The 15954-nt window shown below is 40.7% G+C and overlaps 1 protein-coding gene across 1 annotated transcript; it reads right to left on the bottom strand.

The window, feature by feature from the left end:
- Positions 1-35: 35 nt before the first annotated feature.
- Positions 36-11618, bottom strand: GTPBP4 (GTP binding protein 4). Its single transcript, XM_059468317.1, has 17 exons — positions 11501-11618; positions 10699-10869; positions 9320-9423; positions 8457-8593; positions 7755-7855; positions 7282-7374; positions 6584-6775; positions 6431-6496; positions 5635-5724; positions 5112-5222; positions 4781-4858; positions 4621-4672; positions 3923-4023; positions 2869-3066; positions 1997-2062; positions 798-932; positions 36-262 (listed from the first exon to the last, which is right to left on the bottom strand). Exons 1-17 carry the CDS (start codon positions 11546-11548, stop codon positions 110-112), a joined length of 1896 nt encoding a protein of 631 aa, XP_059324300.1. The 5' UTR covers positions 11549-11618; the 3' UTR covers positions 36-109.
- Positions 11619-15954: the final 4336 nt, after the last annotated feature.

The raw sequence follows: 15954 nt of genomic DNA, 5'->3' as shown, positions 1-15954 counted from the left end.
CCAAGTATTACCAAAAAGGATGACAGGACTAGAAATTAGTTTTAATAAATTTAATTTTGATTTTAAATTGATCTTTTTATTAGTTTTTAATCTTGATTCAGAAGACTGCTTATCTTCTCTGTGTTTTGCCAGATTTCCTCTTCCCAGTCAGCAGATGTCTTGGCTTCAAGTTAAAAATGTGCCTGTCTGCCTCTCCTTTCCTGCCCAGGCGATTCATTTTCTTTTGAGCTTTCTTTGCCATGATCTTGACCTTCTTCACCATCTATTTTAAAACAAACACACATACAAACATGCAGAGTAACTTCCTCAGTAACTCAGGGAACAAGTTTTAAGAAAACCCACACCTTTAAGAAAACCAACTGAGCTGGATGGTTTTATAAAGGACATTAACACCGACTCCAGAGCAGTATCACTGTGACACTATCGAAGTGACACTAACCCTCCTTAGCAAAACGTTCCAGTGCACTAACACACAACCATGCTGTGCCTGCAATTCCTCACTTACTACAGGTGGAACTCCACAGTCTGCAGAATTCTTCCTTCAGATTTGCATTTAGAGACAAGAATTTAAATATACTTCTTTGGTCTATATTATTATAGATAATAATGGTCTATGTTATTTGTGAGAAGGAAGTAGAGAAACAGAGTCCAAATGAAAAGATGATGGAGCTGCAGGGAGACCAAGCATGAACTCTGGACAAACATAGCCAGCCTACTCTGAAGTTCCCCAGGAGCTGCTCTAGGTGTAACCATGCTGGTAGAGCTGCCCAGCAGGTGAGAACAGGTAAATAACAAACCTTTTCATCCCGGAGGCCGGACACGTCCCGTGGCGTGCGAGAGCAGCTGCGGCTGCGCGACACCGACCGCGGCGTCTCCGACTCGTCGCGCTTGCGCTTCCTCGTGGTGCTGCGCGACCTCCTCACGTAATGGGCCTGAAATTGAAACCATCATCTAAGCCTAAAGCCAGAAACAATCAGCTCATTTCTAGTCAGAGTCATAGGAAATACAGGAAGTGGATTGCTGTGATAAATTATATTGGTTATTCCATGGTAACGTAAAGATCTTGACAGATATTGGTCACTGTCTCTCTGTCCTACAGGAACATTCACATTTCATTTAGCTTTTATCCTCCACAATTACTAACTGGCTTTTTTCTTTGGGTGGAGTAGACTCATAACTAATCAATAAAAAGATACAAATTAATGGAGAGCAACACTTAAGTAATTTTGCAACAGCAAAATAGCAATGACGAAGCCTACCCTGATTAATGTCCTGTGCACTGGGCAAAGCCCTAAAGAATTTCAGTCATAAAGACTGATCATGTATAACATAAGTATTACATTTCTACATTGCTCCTACATCAACATGGCAGAGCAGCTCTGAGAACCATAAATGCTTGCTTCAGATGTGTAATGTTGACAGCTCTTGTTTCCTACCTCCTTGTATAGCTAAAGAATTAGAGATCTCAAGATCCAGGGAGCTGTAATACTGCTGGATTTGCTGTACAAAATGTTTTGGGTTTTTTTCATTTATGTTAAAATTTCTCCTGGAGGCCAGTCTCTGATGAAGTACTTTATCTGCCTTACATTTAAAAATGCCAGCTGCCCTCAAAAACTTACAGCTCGTGGAATTAATGAACTACAAAAAGATAGGCCTGATCTGTTGCTATTACTATTTCTGACATAGTAGAGTCTCATCCAACAAAGCAGACTTGAAAATTAAGAAGTATGCTTACCTAAGCCTCTTCTTGAATCCTACACAAATTCCAAGAAAGCAGTGCACATTGTTGATAAATGTTAGTTTTTCAGCTTATACAACCTATTTTGATCACATTACTCAAAAAATTCCAGTAGCAACTGCCTCATCTGCAGTTCCTAATCCATCCTTAATAGAACCCACCTCTCTCTTGTGCCAACTTTAAAAAGCATTTCAACTGTGCTCAAAGAAATCTAAGTCTCTTTTAAACAAGTATTATGTTCAATGAGCAAAAACTTACATCATCTTTATTAGTCATGTCAAGTCCAAGATCAGTCATTTCTTTCTCTAACACCTTCCTCTGGACCTGTAAAAACACAGTTAAGAAAACACAGTTCTTTTAAAAAAAAATCCTTCCACCTTACTTTTTGTCTTAATATATCACCACAAGTCATTACATTCACTTTATATTACTGGCTTTATCACACCCACACACAGGTCATTGATGTCCTACCTTCACATTTCATTTTTTGCACCCATAAATTCTGCTTCACAAGACTCCAGTGGCCCAACATTTCCCAAAGATCATATAATTAGTTTGCCTTTTTGGGAGGAAGCTGACAAGGAGAGCCAGTTTGGTCAAAAATGTTTCCTTTTCTCCCAAAAGGCACACATTCTGAAAAGGTAAGAGATCCTGGGGGCAACAGCAGCTAGATTCATTTTCTCAAATGTCCAGTTATCAGTTTATTACTTTGCAGTTGTCCTGGACTGGTCAGAAGAGACTCTGCCACCAGATACAGTGATTACCTGGCTACTAAAGAGACACATCACCTTTTCCAGATGTGTGTAAATTACTGTGATTTTAAGTAATTGTCTAATTCTTAGCATTATTTGAATTTTAAGCAAACAGACAATATACAATGAAACAATCCAATTTTCTGAAATACATATGGAGTTTTACACAAGACTCACTTATGTGACACACAAAAAAAGGGTTACTATCCCTCCTCAGCTAAGCAGTGCCCAGAACTCTTGGGAGAACAGAAGGGAGCAAGCAGTGACAGGGCCAAGTATGAGCAAAAGGCATCAGTTCCACTATCCAACAGTGAAACAAGCTTTCATGATGCTCTTACATAGCAGCAAGATTTTTTACAGAACATGTTCTACACTCACCTTTTTAGCTGTTCTGGGCATCCTTGGACCATGAACATCTTTCTCCTTTGACTGCAGGATTTTCAGTTTCTTCTTTTCTCGGATTTTCCTTGCCAATTGTCTGATTTCCATCATTTCTTCATCTTCACTTTCTGGTTCACTGTCATATTCTCCAGCAGCTTCTCTCAGCTCTTCTTCTTTCTCCAATTCTTCCAGTTTCTTAGATTTTGAAGAGGTAAAATGGAGATCAGATCCTTGACTTACAATCCTCAACATCATATTTGTACATGGTCCTGGGCCATGACAGCACACAGGCCCTTCAAAGAAGGAACTACTTTGCCTGATAACCACACAAAAGGGGCTGGTGACAGAGATCACTGTGAACCCATGGACACACTGCTGTGCAGACTCACTCCATCACTCCACATCAACACTTGGCTAAATTTGTGTGGCTGCCCAAAGCTGCCCAGGGTGTGAAAGCAGCTGTACTGTCCTGTGAGCTGTGCTTGCTGTGCCATTTCTGGAAACAGACTGAAAAACCCTTCTCTTCTGACATTCAACATGAGTCCAGGACACCAGCAATTCACAGGAACCCAACAGCATAACTGGCAGGCTCCATGGGCTGCACTCACCACTCCTCCTTGACAACCAGCAGGAAATCCAAACAGTGACTGTTTGGATCTTACATCTTACAAATTGAGCATTCAGTCCATTTCCTCCACAGACATAAATCTGATGGATTAATTTCATATTATTAAAAATACATAAAGTTTGATAGCTACATTCCTGTAGCTGTAGTCAAAGAACAAAGAAATATAACTTCTAGTGCAAACCTCATATTTTAGAATGGAACAGTTAAGATCATTCTGACAAGGTGAAGCAATTTTCCATTCTTCTGAAATTCTGTCCTTTATCATTCAAAAACTAGTACATTTTCCCATGACAATTGCAGACAATGCAAAAAAAGAACAGGTTCTCAGGATACATTGTTTTTAATCTACAAATGGTAATTGACATTAAACAAACAAGAGATAAAGAGGAAAGAAAAGTGTAAAGCAAAAATTGAAAAACTCACTCTCATTATATCAGGATCAATGTAGTCAAGTATATTATGGCCTTCCCATATCTCTGGAATCTTATCATATTTCTCAGATGAATTCATTAAGTCCCAGTATTCTTAAAAATACAACAAAAGTTGATAAAGAGACAAAAATTAATTTCAAATAATGTTGCCTGACAAAAAACAACACTCAGAACACATACACAAAAGAAGTGCCCTACTCCTAAGAATTTGGCAGCACCTCTGCTATATTCACAAATATTTCTGATCTCCATCCTACTACATCACTGAGCCAAATATTGCTCAGTGATGGCATGAACCACTGCCCCAAGACATGCCAGGCAACAAAAACCCAGCTGAAACACAACACATGCAGTTCTCTCTCATATTGATACTTTCTTAACAAAGAGAGCATCAGAAATTAATGAAGTACTATAATACAGAATGGAAAGAAAAAATCACTTGAATCATCAGAGCAGCTGTTTCATGTCTGTGACTCCAAAATGGGAAACAACTGAGTAACACCACAAAACACATCAGTAAAGATCTCCAGTTCTGGAACAGAAGGATAGTATGCACTGAAATGGTGGCACTGGCAACTAGTTGAAAGGAGTCAGGTTTAGGTATTCCCCTTAAGGCTGAATAGCCACACTTTACTTATAATGGTAATTTAGCAATAATAATGGTAATACCAATTCTTATCTAATACTTACTCTGCAGATCCAAAATATAATCATCTCCCATTTCAAGTTCAATATCTCTCTCCTGCAAAGACATACATGGCTTTAGATACCATTTAATTTAGAAGCTATGGACTAACACAGCAAATTTAAAATCCAGCTGCTGATTTCCTGATTTAGAGATGCCACTTACCAATTTCCTCTTGGGAGTGTCCACTTCCATGCGCTTCTTACGAGCTACTACTCCTTCAGGTATAAAAGGCAGTCGCTCCTGGAACAAATCCACCCCAAAAACAAAAGGAAAAGTTCACATCAGTTTTTTCACACTGATATAAATCACTAGCTGCACTGTAATGTATTTCTGAAGAATACAAAATCCCAAGCTCCCAGCAGGAAAGGCACTTACAGGCGATAGATTAGAAAACTTCATCATATCAATCTGTTTGCAGATTACAATGACAGAATTCTTATCCTATTTAAGAAGTATTGGGAAATACAATAAATAGTGTAAACATGTAGCCTACCTTGTTATCTCTTTTGGTTGGCATGGCCAAGTGTAATCTATTCAGTACTTCATTCACTTTATTTCCTTTCATTTTAGTATCAACACGATGGGCCAGCAGTCTGTCACAGGCCTGAGAGGGCACATGGCAAGGTAAGGTGAGGAACAAAGACTTTCAGACACAGCAAATGACGCTGCAGCCATTCAATCCCAGGTATCTGGCTTCACATCTTACTCTCTTTGTGTCTTATACCTCTACCTCTCAAGAAAGCATCAAAATATTTTATATTAAAAGCATGCTGGGAAGATGCATATGCAGATATAGTTTTTTAATAGGACTCCGAAAAAAGTCACAATTTTAAAAAAATTATTCCAACATTACTTTCCATTTTCACCCAAGCTCACTTGAGGTACAACAAGGAAAACATTTTTGAAGTTTATCTTATATAATGCAGTCTATAATGCAGTCTAACTGAGATTTTACTCATAAAGCGAAGCAAGATGTTAGCTGTTCATTTGGGATGAAACTAAGAGAATGCACCTACCTCTGTTTTAACTTGGATTACACCTTCTTCAGTTAGTGTACTTGTCTCTATTACAGAAAATCCTTCTGCTTCAAAAGCTTCAAATATTTTCTAAAATTGAAAAATTAACCCAAATAATGACATCATGTGCATTTCTTAATATACCACAATACATAAAGACCAGAAATCTTAATCCAATATCAATACCTACAATGCATTACTATTTTATTAGAAGGTGTTTCTAAAAAGATGACAGGAAGCTTGCAATTATAGTTCTATTTAATCTCTTCCTTATTTTATAAGCAAATAAAAAAGGCACCTATAAATGACCCATAAGAGAAAAAGAAAAAAAGGGAGAGAGACACAAGTTCTATGTGCTTTAGCCTGTAGATAAAATTTAGCCTGTAGATACAACTGAATTAAACCTGTAGGACCTTTTATTGCAACTGTTCAGCAAGACCTCTGAGTCTAGTGCTCACTGTGCCTGTCACTGAAAGGATTATTGAGTAAAGCTATTGTCTAACTTCCAATTAAAGCAGTAATTGTAAGTTCTCACACCATCAGAGATTTCTGAAACAATTAAGAACCTGCCTTCTGTTTGGCATTTACAATACTTAGGCAAGGACTACATTAGACAGTACTAAAGAAAGATGGGGTTGAGACCTGCAAAGCTACCTCCCACTGCACAATTAGAGCAGTTCAATAGAGGAATGATCATGTAAAAGATTTTGCCCAATAAAAATTATAATCATCCACAATGCACACACAGTATTTTTGTACACATCAGAAGACAAAGAGGTGAGTGAAGTATTCTAACCTGGCTGTCTTCAGGAAGTTCTGAAATCCTCTTCACATCACATTTGTTTGCAACAATTATAAGTGGCTGATAAAAAGGCAAAAAAAAAAATCTTAATTCAAGTTACCATGTTATAAAGCCCTGGGGTTTGTTAATAATGTGAACAAAACTCACCTTGTTAGCAAACAATGGCTTGATATTTCTGAAGAGCTCCACCTGCTCCTCCAGGCTGTGCCCACACTGCTCAGACACATCCATGACGTAGAGCACGGCCGCACGCAGATGTGCCAGGGCAGTGATAGCCTGCATCTCAATGGTGTTCCTGTCCTCCAGGGGGTGATCCAAAATACCAGGAGTGTCCACCACCTAAAATTAACATCATTCAGCCAGGTGTTACTGATCAGCTGTTGCAGAACACGTGGTTGATTGTTCATCTATATTGTCTTTTTTAAGACAGCGACAGTTTTTCCTTTCTGTCACAAATAGAACTGTGAGCTCTGCCAAACTGGGAATGTGAAAATGTAGAAATGGAAGAAGAATGATGTTTCATAACCAACACTCCAAGTATTGCAAAGCAAGGGAAAATTCTGCCCCTACCCAGCCCAGAATTTGAGAATGATAAAAAGTGATCTGGCATTAGTCAATAATTCCATTTCCCATCTTCCCTCCAACAGAACACAGACCCATGCATGTACATTTTTAGAACAAGTTTTGACTGCTGCTCTCACTTGGCACACTGCACCTTGCACAGCAGCTGTCAGACACAGCCTGTCTGATCAAGACAGAAAAAGGCACCTCCCATGGCAAAAAGGCAAATCAGGCTATAACCAGCTCACTTCTTCAAGGAACTGCAAAATAGTAACAGTTCTTACCTGCCAACGTAGATACTTATAATCCATATGTCCCACAAAGAGAGATTTCGTGGTAAAGGCATAAGGCTGCACTTCCACATCTGCTCTTGTAACCTTAAAACAAGATTTAGTCACACACATTTATTTAAAAATTCCTGAAGTTGCAAGCAGTATATTCTAATTATAATGCACTGTCTTTGCTATGGGGTAAAAAAAAAAAGAGCTAAAAATTGGTTTTTCTAGCTTCTCTGCAAGTATTTGTCTATCAGAAAATATGCTAATGGGCTGCTATTTTGGAAAAGATAAGGATTTTTAAGAGTAAAATCTATCAAAACTTTCCATTTATTCCTCCAGGAATTTAATTCAACCTCTACTCACACATTTGAACTTGCTACTGCTCACATGAGACTCTGCCACAACTATATCAAATTGTTTAAAACTTATTTTAATTAAATTGTATCTCAATATTATCTATAGAAAAACCACACACATACCTTATTTATAAAGCTGGATTTCCCAACATTTGGGTAGCCACACAGCAGAAGAGTTCGTGTATTGGGATCAATGGTTGGCAAACGAGACAAATGCTGTCGCACTGAAATGTGAAAAAGATTTTTTAAGTATCTCTGATAATTTAAGTTTTACTGAGATTGAATAACTATACGTATGCTGAATTGTTTACCTAAAAATTAGTAACATTTCTGATATATGATCATTTATGGAAGTATGTAATAATTTGCAGACTTCACAAGTATCTACATACGACAAATATAAAATTTAAGAAATATCTGAAATAGATGAAGACCACTGTCTTACAGCTAGAATGACTCCACCAAGTTGGGCAACGTAACCTGAAGGACTGATAAGTCTGAAGTAAGGAGCAATGTCTGCAAAATCTTTAGCAACATTTTTCACATACATGTTAGTGAAAAGAATGGTAGGTAAAAGACTGCCTGTGACTTTTAAACAAAGAAAAAGTTTAATCACTGTTAGTGATACTATAAAAGCTAATAAATATTCAAAGAGAAAACTACTTTGTTGAGAAATAAACACTAAGTTTTTGGGGATTTTTAAAACCGTTCCTGTGTTTCCTGGATCTGTAACCTGTACGAAACACATTCTTCTAAATGCTACTAAGCCTAATAAATTTTATACCCAATTCAGGTGCCTTTTTTCAGCCCATATGTAACACCCACCTTGCTCCAAATACTCCAGGCTCTGTTTCTGTCTCTTGATGATGGTGCACATGCGGCCCAGGGCGGCGCGTTTGAGCTGCTTGCAGCGGTACAGGGAGTCGCCGTACTTCATCAGCCTCACGTAGTCCTTGGCCACACTGCAGGCACAGGGAGCACAGATCAGCCACAATGGCCCAGGTATGGGTAAAACAGAGAAATGAGATGAGCACAGGTCAGCCAACCATCCCCCAGGTATGGGTAAAACAGAGAAATGAGATGAGCACAGGTCAGCCAACCACCCCCAAGCACGGGCAAAACCAGAGAAATGAGATGAGCACAGGTCAGCCAACCATCCCCCAGGTATGGGTAAAACAGAGAAATGAGATGAGCACAGGTCAGCTGTAGCCATGATATTTTCTAAAAAATCTTTTCCTTAGGATTTTTCCTCCTGAGAAGCCGAGAAGCCTCAGGAACAAAATGTTAACAATGATTATCTGCTGCTGTGGAATGCAACAGGTGCATCTGTGATTGGTCTCATGTGGTTGTTTCTAATGAATGGCCAATCACAGTCAGCTGGCTCGGACTCTCTGAGCCACAAGCCTTTGTTATTCATTCTTTCTTCTATTCTCAGCTAGCCTTCTGATGAAATCCTTTCTTCTATTCTTTTAGTATAGTTTTAATATAATATATATCATAAAATAATAAATCAGCCTTCTGAAACATGGAGTCAGATCCTCATCTCCTCCCTCAACCTGGCACTCCTGTGAACACAGTCACAGACAGCCACAATTCCCCAGCCACAGCAAAACCAGAGAAATGAGATGAGCACAGGTCAGCCACAATCCCCCAGCCACAGCAAAACCAGAGAAATCAACAGCCCTTACTTGTCAATCAGGTTCTTGGCAATATTGATCTGCCCCAAAGCCAGCTTGTAGTGGTCTTTGTCATACAGGACATTCATCAGGTCTGCGTAGAAAGGATGAATATCCTAAAACAAATGCAGAATTTTTTGTTAAGTTAATAGCAGAAAGCTTAAAAGGCAGTTAAAAAAGCAGCTAAAAGCAGTTTTGTTAAGTTAAAAGCAGAATCTGATATTAAGTCTCTTATTTTCTTACTCCAAGATGTTTATTTCTTCTTCAGTGTAAGTTCTTCAATGTAACTTCTTCAATGTCAGTTCTTTTTTTTCTCCACAACAATGGACTGGAGAACAAATGACACTAACACAAGTGACACTAAAAGCCAAACAATTTTCATTACCAACTTATGTAAGAAAAATAATCTGCTTGGTCATTAAATGCATTAATCTTAACTGCTCTGAATTTCTTCTGCAAACAGATCTTTGACTTATTCATACAGAGTTTCCAGTTGATCTTCTGCTTTCTAAAATACTTCATAGTACAACTTTGAAGTCTTTTTTTAAGTAAAAAATTGCAAGAAGCCAACAGAAATTGTCTCTAAGAGGAAATTCATATTATAGCAGAAACACAGCAATACAATTAATTACTTTCTTTTCTGAGTGCTGCATTACATTCTATACAAGCCTGGACAAAAAAGGGCTTTTTTAATGCCCAAATAAATCCCTAACTTTTCAAGGAAATGGCATCTCCGGTACAAATCTTTTATGTAGAGTATTTCTGCTAGTTATGTATTTACCTGAAGAAATTTCATCACATGATGTTAAAAAAAAACACAGAAGATATTTCTGTGAATTCTGGAGCAACACTCACTGGATATGAAATTATCAAGAAAAACAATTTAACAGGTGAATAATTTCAATCTGTGCAGAAAACTGCACATAAAAAAGTCCCACTGGGCACATGCATAGAGTTGCAGTTGTTGGAAGTTAATACTGTGTTTCTAACCCCACCCTTTATGGGGTCAAGGACAACAGTTATATTGTCAAATTAACTCCTGAAGATGGAAAGCAATATGATATATTATATTTCTTGGTATTTCCTTGGGAAGATTAAACATAAGCAGAATTTCCATATGCACACACAAAGAAGAAATAGGCAGACATAATATGCTCAAAACCCCCATATTTTGTCTTAATTTAAAAGCAACTTCTGGCAAACATATCTGATCAGCTAAAAGCTTGTAAATTCCAGCCTTTAATGACCATCCGTGGGCACAACTTAACTTCTGCTCTTCACAGGAACATACAACTTTTGCAGTACAAGTTTTGCCACGACTCACAGTAAAATCTACTTGAAAGCAGCCGAATTGTCTACACAGAGAAATCAGCAAATGAGAAAACACTTACATCTAACTTCGGGAAATCTGTTAAGATCTGACTGAGTCTGTCATGGTAATTTTGCTGAGTAAATTTGACTTTTCGCATATAAAAATGTCGAATCCGATGGATTTGGTAATGTTTGTGAATGACAGTTGGGGTCTTTCGCTGAGTCTTTGACAATGTCAAGTCTATGAAGTCCTGCAATCGAGGAAACATGATTAATTACACAAAATGTCAAGTTCTTGTAAAGGCAACAATTTTATTTCCGAGAAGGAGCACGCTGAGGAGTTAAGTACAGCCACAGTGGGACAAGCATGTTTTAGGGCAGGCAGGAATAAGAAGTTTGCACATTCCCTGTCCAGTTTCTATTGCAACGGACCGCGGCCCGGCCAGTCCGAGCCCTGCCGGAGCTCCCCTCACCGTGCTTAAAACCCCTTCTTCCGACTAGAAAAATACTTTATTTTCAAGCAAGACGGTGTGATGAGTTTCGGTATGAGGCAGGTTTGGAAAAGAAGAGGGATTTTTGTGGGGACATCTCCGCAGGGAGAAGCGCGGCCTCAGGATCGCTGCTCGGGATCCTGACAGGACCCCCCCGACACTATACGTGGTACGGGCCGCCGGGCGCAGCAGCACCAGCCCGGGCGAGTCCACGGCTCCCGCGGGAGGGGGAGCAGGCGAACCCGACACCACGCCGGCACCGCGGAAGGGGCAGGAGGGCAGCGCGGTCCTCTGAAACCGCCGAGCGGGAGGAACGGGAGGGACTGCCCGGTGCGGAGGGCACTGAGAGCAGGGCCCGGGCCGGGGCAGGAGCGGGGGAGCGCGGCCGTACCTTGGCAGACGGAACCACCGTGATCTTCTTGAAGTTGTAGAGCGCCATGGCCACCGCCACCGCCGTGCCACGCGCCGGAAAGGGAGCGCGCCCGGAGCTCTCGCGAGAGCTGTGCGCGTCCGGCCCTTGCGGACCGAGAGAGGGAGGGACGGGAAGGGAGAGAGGGAGGGAAGATGGAAGAGGGGCAGGCGCTTGGGGTTGTGTCTGGGTCTTGCCCGAGAAGCATTTGATCGCCAGCCGGGTTCTGGCAATGGCTCCCTGATGTGATGATTCAGGGCAGACATGGCTTGAGCCCCGTAGGGCCGAGAAAGCAAAACACACCCTCAGCCTGTTGAGCACTGAGTGAAGGCTGATCTCCATTAGCACGAAGGAGTTAAGAACAGAGGGAATAAGGATGGCAGAAGGGACCCCGAAAGCCTTACAGGGGCCAAGGGGCCCACGAGTGGCCTTGTCCAGCTGGCAGCCAGTGCTGTGGCCCAGCAGAGTCACCTGGAGATGGATCTCCAGGAGCAGCTCTGGGTCACCCGTGGGATACCAGGAAAAATATCTTGAGATTGTGCAAGAATCATGGAATCACAGAATCTGTTAGGTTGGAAAACACTCCGAGGTCACTGAGTCCAAACACCAGCATGTAATCTCAATGCCACTTTGCCACGTCCATAAGTCCTTCCTCAAACACTTCCAGGGACAGTGACTCCCCTATCTCTCTGGGCAGCCTGTTCCAGTGTCTGATCATCCTTTCTGTGAAGAAATTCTTCCTAATGTCCCACAAAAACATCAACCAGTACAGCTTGTGGCCATGCCCTCTTCTCCTGTTGCTGATTGTCTGAGAAGAGACTGACCTGGCTGCAGCCTCCTTTCAGGAGTTGTGGAGAGCAGTAAGGTCCCCCTGAGCCTCCTGTTCTCTGGGCTAAACACCCCCAGCTCCCTCAGCTGCTCCTCATGGAATTTGTGCTGCAGACCCTGCTCCAGCTCCATAGCCTTTCTCTGGACAAAATCCAGCACCTCAGTGTCTTTATTGAAGAATGTCATGTCTCAGAGAATGTCTTGAAAGACACACGAGATGTTCAGAGGAAGAATGAAAGCTGTGAAGACCAAGGGATTAATGTGGATAAGGGAGGGAAAAGTGTGGGGAAATGGAGAGAAAAGGGGATAAAAGAGGCTGGTAGCACACCATGGTCAGTACAAATGTCTGATCATACCCTGCACATCCTATCACTGCAGTCTGCCCTTTTTACTAAACGCCATTCCTGACCATTTTCCAGATTGAGGGGGCTCTCTGTTCTGTTCCTGTGAGTGAGAAGCCAGGTGCCTGCCACAGGAAAAGAGGCAGAGCTCCATTGTGGCCATGTTTTTGGGGTGCCAGGAACTGGAGGGACCATGGTGCATGCACACTGTGCGTCAGTGTATGTGTACATGCATACTGTGAAAAATGTGTATTTTATGATTGGCTTTTTGCAAATATTAAAATGAATATTATATGTGTTATGTTAGAAAGTAATGCTGTGTTAATTTTCTTAAGTAGTGTGTTAAATATAGTTTTATATTGTAACATAATGTTAAAATAGAAACTATATTATGTAGGATACTTTTTTTAAGAGAGGACTCGTACTGAGATAGCAGCCACAGGACACCTAAATCTTTCAGAGAAAAAGAATTTATTGCTCTCTTACTGAGTTCTTCCTGCCTTGCTCAGCCCTGAAGATGCTGTTAGGTTTCAGAGGAAGAAGTTGACACTGACCAGACAAAATCCTTTGTTTGAATGGAATTTATGCATCATGTATGAGGTGTATGAATATGCAACAGGCTATCGCTTTTAAGGGTTAATCCTCTGTTAATGTGGGTCCTTTTTTGGGTTTATTTTGCCCAGAAAAATGTACCAGGACCATCCATAACTTTTTGTTCTTATTGTCTCGTATTGTTCTAAATCCTAATTGTCCAAATTGTTATTACTCTAATTATATTACTATTTTTATAACCATTTTATTACTATTAAACTTTTAAAATTTTAAAAACAAGTGATTGGCGTTTTTCACACATACACAAATGCTCAACAGGCCGAGAACTTGGGGCTGTTCAGAGAAGGTTGTGTGGAAACCTCACAGGAAATTTCCAGTGTCTAAAGGGGGCCTACAGCAAAGCCAGAGAGGGACTCCTTGTCAGTGAGCGATAGGACAAGGAGTAATGGGTACAAACTGAAAAAAAGGGGACATTTTTTATATTAGGAAGAAATTCCTCACTGTGAGAGTGATGAGACCCAGAACAGGTTGTCTGGAGAAGCTGTGGCTGCCCCATCCCTGGCAGTGTTCAAGGCTGGGTTGGATGGGTCTTTGAACAAACTGGTCTGGTGGAAGGTGTCCCTGCCCATGGCAGGGGGTTGGAATGAGATGATCTTTGAGGTTCTTTGTGTTTCTCAGTCTTCCTTTCAGCTGGGTCTGAGTCATGGGGGTGCAGCAGCCTCATCTCCATCAGGTTGATGAACTCCTAACCCCAAACAAGCACACTCTTACTTCCCTCTTTACTGTTTTTCTTTAATTTCTTTCTTTTCATAATAACTTTCAGTGACTTGTCTCATACTTAATTGTAAATCCTTTCAGATAAGGACAAAGCATGAGTGAATTCTGGAGCAGTTTATGAACTTGACTGTACCTTGTGCTCTAGGGTTTTTTGTGTATCTTCAGCAAACAAGAAATCCAGATATTTAAGATACCTGAATGTAGGCACGTCCTGCAGTTTGCATATCTATCCCTGTTTTCCACTTGACAGTAAGCTGGCATGCACATCAGTTTTAAATAAAAAATAATTTTAAATAAAAAATAATTTTAAATAAAAATTACTTTATACTCTTTGGGAGGCAAACTAGATTAAAAATTAGGAATTCCCTTGGCTTCCACACTGGTTTGGATTTTTTTTCTCTCCACACAAAACATGACATTTTTCACTTGAGAGAATTTAGTTATGTGTTAATCTGTGATTGCACATTTTTCTACAGTACTAGAAATTCAAATGCATAACTCCTTTTACATTTCCTTTCTTTAACTGTGCTCCTGGTTTTGCTGAAATGCTCCAAACAGCTGTCCAGTGCAGTGGAAATTTGTAAGGTATTTGAAAAGTAAGAATTCATTTTTTCAGCCAGATGGTAGTTAATACTTTCCAGCAATTAACTTCAGGAATGACTGCATGAGCACTACTTGTTCATAAATATGATATTAGAGCCATTCCTGTCTCAGGTCTCACAGTGGGGCTGCAGCTGCCCCCTTCTGAAGGGATGTGCAGCTTCTTAAACATTTTGATATCACCACTTCAGTCTGCCTTCTTGAAGCATTCTTGTGCACTGAGATTTGACTTCACACTTGATTTATAGTGCATTTTGCCTGCAAATACATCATTCTATGGAATTGAAGGAGCTTTTCTCTAAGTATATCCCCACATTTCCCCAGTTTCTGGAAAGATCCTTCCATGAGCTGTCCTGGGACACTCAGCCTGCCCAGCAGCTGGGACCAGCAGACCCAGCCTTCCCCAGTCCATGGCACTTTTAGGTGTGAGCCCCAAGGCCCCGGTGCCCATTGCAGGTACTTCAGACTCACATGCAGACACGCTCTGTGCATCCCCAGGAAACTGATCCTCAACATTCAGAGTATCCAGGAGCAGGCCCTGGATAAATTTCATTTATCCCAGCAGGCCCTGGCACCCCTGCTCTCACACTGCCTCTACATTACTACTTCATTGGGCAGTTTTCAAGAGAACAAGTTCCAAGACAAAATTTGGGGACCGTTCTAGACATTGTGTTCTCTTGTTTCAGAAGTCAGATGTTGACCATGTCCAGTCATTTTTTTTGTACCAGAAAATTCCTTATCCCAGCTGGTTTTCTACACTCAGACATTGTCATTCATATTTATGATAAATTTCAGGCATGTAACACTTATTCTCCATTTTATGTTTAAAACACCATTCTAGTAGACTGTAATTCATATAAATTTGAAATTGAACGACACAAAATTATTCCTGTACGTTGTGCAAGGGTAACTAATGGCACCAGCAAGGCTCAGACCATGTGCTGTGCCAATCTGCCAGAGAGGAACTTGCAAAAACAGGCACAAGAATAGACAAGGCCTGGGGAGCCACCCAAGCAGTCCTCTGTAAGAAATGCTTCCACAGAACACATGCAGGAATTTTTATGACAACTAGATGTGGCATTACAGAAACACAGAATAAATTATGTTTGAAAAGACCTCTGAGGCCACTGAACTCAACCTATGACCCAGCATCACTGTGGGGGGATAGAATGTAAGAAAACAAAGATAGAGCAGAAGGTAATCTCACCCCTGAGGAGTTGCAGCTGAACTAATCACCAAAGATTAGGAACAGGTCTGCCCTTAACAGGCCACAGCTGTGTCCAGTGAGGATGAGTGCTATAAAAGGGTGAGTTAGGTGGGTGAGAAGAGAGTTGTTGT

The sequence above is a fragment of the Ammospiza nelsoni genome, chromosome 1, assembly GCF_027579445.1.
Source record: "Ammospiza nelsoni isolate bAmmNel1 chromosome 1, bAmmNel1.pri, whole genome shotgun sequence".
NCBI lineage: Eukaryota > Metazoa > Chordata > Aves > Passeriformes > Passerellidae > Ammospiza > Ammospiza nelsoni.
The sequence above is the reverse complement of the archived record's forward strand: the minus strand, read 5'-3'. Positions and strand labels throughout refer to the sequence as shown.